This window comes from Gymnoscopelus braueri (genome assembly GCF_963280865.1).
Source record: "Gymnoscopelus braueri genome assembly, chromosome: 6".
Classification (NCBI taxonomy): Eukaryota; Metazoa; Chordata; class Actinopteri; order Myctophiformes; family Myctophidae; genus Gymnoscopelus; species Gymnoscopelus braueri.
Window position 1 is genome coordinate 14,673,010 of NC_137607.1, and position 2,814 is coordinate 14,675,823.

The 2,814-nt window shown below is 45.3% G+C and overlaps 1 protein-coding gene across 1 annotated transcript; it reads right to left on the reverse strand.

Moving 5' to 3' along the window:
• Positions 1-413: 413 nt before the first annotated feature.
• Positions 414-1,541, reverse strand: LOC308086498 (actin, cytoplasmic 3-like; the record flags this gene model as incomplete). The annotated part of the gene is made up of 1 exon (XM_080430051.1): positions 414-1,541. The coding sequence occupies one exon, from the start codon at positions 1,539-1,541 to the stop codon at positions 414-416; it is 1,128 nt and encodes a 375-aa protein (XP_080286177.1).
• Between the last annotated feature and the right edge of the window lie 1,273 nt (positions 1,542-2,814).

Consider the following 2,814-nt stretch of genomic DNA (forward strand, 5'->3'; position numbering starts at 1 on the left):
AGAGCTCTTGACTCTGAACTGCAAGGTCATGGGATCGAATCCTGGTAAAAGCAACACAGCATATGAGTAATTTAGTTCCCTGCCGTAAAGAGCATTGTTACAGGTATAGGGGTGGCTCAACCGAGTAAGAGAACATACCATATATTTCACACAGAGCTGACCCCGGGTTTGAATCTGCCCCGAGGCACTTTCACTTTCATGGTATGCACTCTTACTCAGTGGGCCACCCCATTATTTTGTTTTACGCCGTGGATAATCTCGCAAACCTTTTTTAGCAGCATATGCTGACAGTAGGCCAAGGAGGTCCAAGTTTTACGTTTTTATTTATTTATATAATTGTATAAAGGTAGCCAATGGGGGTTGGATCGGGCTTTAAACCTTTCCCAAATTTGGAGGGTGAAGAAACTTCTGTTTTAGAAGCATTTGCGGTGGACGATGGTGGGGCCGGACTCATCGTATTCCTCCTTGCTGATCCACATCGACTGGAAAGTGGCCAGGGAGGCCAGGATGGAGCCTCCAATCCAGACAGAATATTTACGCTCTGGTGGGGCAATGACCTTGATCTTCATGGTGCGTGGGGCCAGGGCTGTGATCTCCTTCTGCATCCTGTCACTAAGGCCCGGGTACATGGTGGTACCTCCAGACAACACGGTGTTGGCGTAGAGGTCCTTACGGATGTCCATATCACACTTCATGATGCTCTTGTAGGTGGTCTCATGGATACCGTAGGACTCCATACCAAGGAGGGCAGGCTGGAAGAGGGACTCTGGGCAGCGGAATCTCTGATCGCCAAAGGTTACGACCTGTCCATCAGGCAGCTCATAGCTCTTGTCTAAGGAGGAAGAAGTGGCAGAGGTGGCCATCTCCTGCTCAAAGTCCAGGGCAACGTAGCACAACTTCTCCTTGATGTCACGCACAATTTCCCTCTCGGCTGTGGTGGTGAAGGAGTAACCACTCTCTCTCAGGATCTTCATGAGGTAGTCTGTGAGGTCACGACCAGCCAAATCCAAACGATGGATGGCGTGGGGCAGGGCGTAGCCTTCGTAGATGGGCACTGTGTGGGTCACACCATCACCAGAGTCCGTGACAATACCGGTGGTACGGCCGGAGGCATAAAGGGACAGCACGGCCTGGATGGCGACGTACATGGCGGGGGTGTTGAAGGTCTCAAACATGATTTGGGTCATCTTCTCCCTGTTGGCTTTGGGGTTCAGGGGGGCCTCTGTGAGTAGGACAGGATGCTCCTCAGGGGCAACTCGCAGCTCATTGTAGAAAGTGTGGTGCCAGATGTTCTCCATGTCATCCCAGTTGGTGACGATTCCGTGCTCAATGGGGTACTTCAGTGTTAGGATACCTCTCTTGCTCTGGGCTTCGTCACCAACGTAGTTGTCCTTCTGGGCCATACCCACCATCACTCCCTGATGTCTAGGGCGACCGACGATGGAGGGGAAGACGGCACGAGGGCCGTCATCTGAGGCAAATCCGGCTTTGCACATACCGGACCCGCAGTCAAAAACTAGTGCGCTGATTTCATCTTCCATAGTTGAACTTTGTCGAATGAACTGTGTCGAATAAACTTTGTCGGAGAACCTTTCAAGGTAACAAGCTTTAGGTAACTGGTATATAGCAAGGTTTTTCCTTTCATTTTATATATTTTTTTGCTGTGATGTCACTGTGATGTAGACGTGATGTAGACGTCCATAGTTGGTCCATAGTAATATATTTTTTGCTGTGATGTCACTGTGATGTAGACGTGATGTAGACGTGATGTAGACGTCCATAGGTGGTAGTCTGATGTCATCAGTCATCTCCATATTTGGGCACGGCAGTGTAGGATGTCCATATTTGGAAAGTGCATAACAGGCATAGGGGAAACATGCACAGACTGTGAAAAAAACATAGTGTTTTTTTTTGGGGCGGTGAAAGCGCCCCTATAAGTGAGGTTTGGAAATTTGTACAATTATCTTGGGCAGTGAAACCGCCCCTATAAGTGAGGTTTGGAAATTTGTACAATTATCCTGCGCTGTGATTGGCCAATCACAATCTATTCAGGACTGTGATTGGCCAGTGTCACATGACACATGTGCATAGCCCTATATAAGAAACCATAACTTTAAAAAAAAACATATTATGGTTTTTTTTAAAGTTATGGTTTCGTCCATCATAAAGAGTGTTTCAATAAATGTATTTATCTTTTGTACATGATTGGTTGACTCCATTCAGTATTGTGATTAGCTAGCAAGACACCGCCCACTTCACACAGGGTGTGATTTTTTCTGTATTTTGTGATGATATTGAACTGTTTGGCGAAACTTTATATGTTTATGAATACCAATGGAAATAAGACCGCATGGACTATTTTGGACGTACCTTTTAGACAAAGTGTTTTAACTGTACTTGTGCTGTTTTGACATTTCTGCCTAATAAAATATTCAATCAATTTAATCAAAAAACTGAACCAGTGACCAATGGGCTACCTGAAACTGAAGAAGAGATGCCTGATGCAGCCCCTGAAACAGGAGAGGGCACACCCACAATGTTTTCAACATTGTGACTTGTAAAAGTTGATAACTAGCACATTAAGGTTTGTGTCTTTGATGTAGCAGTCTACTCTAGACAATAAGTCAACATGGTGCATTAAAATGTTTGTTTGGATTTAATGATAAATGCTCTTACACATCTTGGATTTTCTGTTTTTTAATGAGGATTTTTCAATATCAGCTTTTAGATGGCCTTGCCCCTAGAGTCATGAATCTGACGGCCAAACCTAATGTTCAGCGCCAAGGAATCAAAGAGTGTTAATAAAGTTTTAAC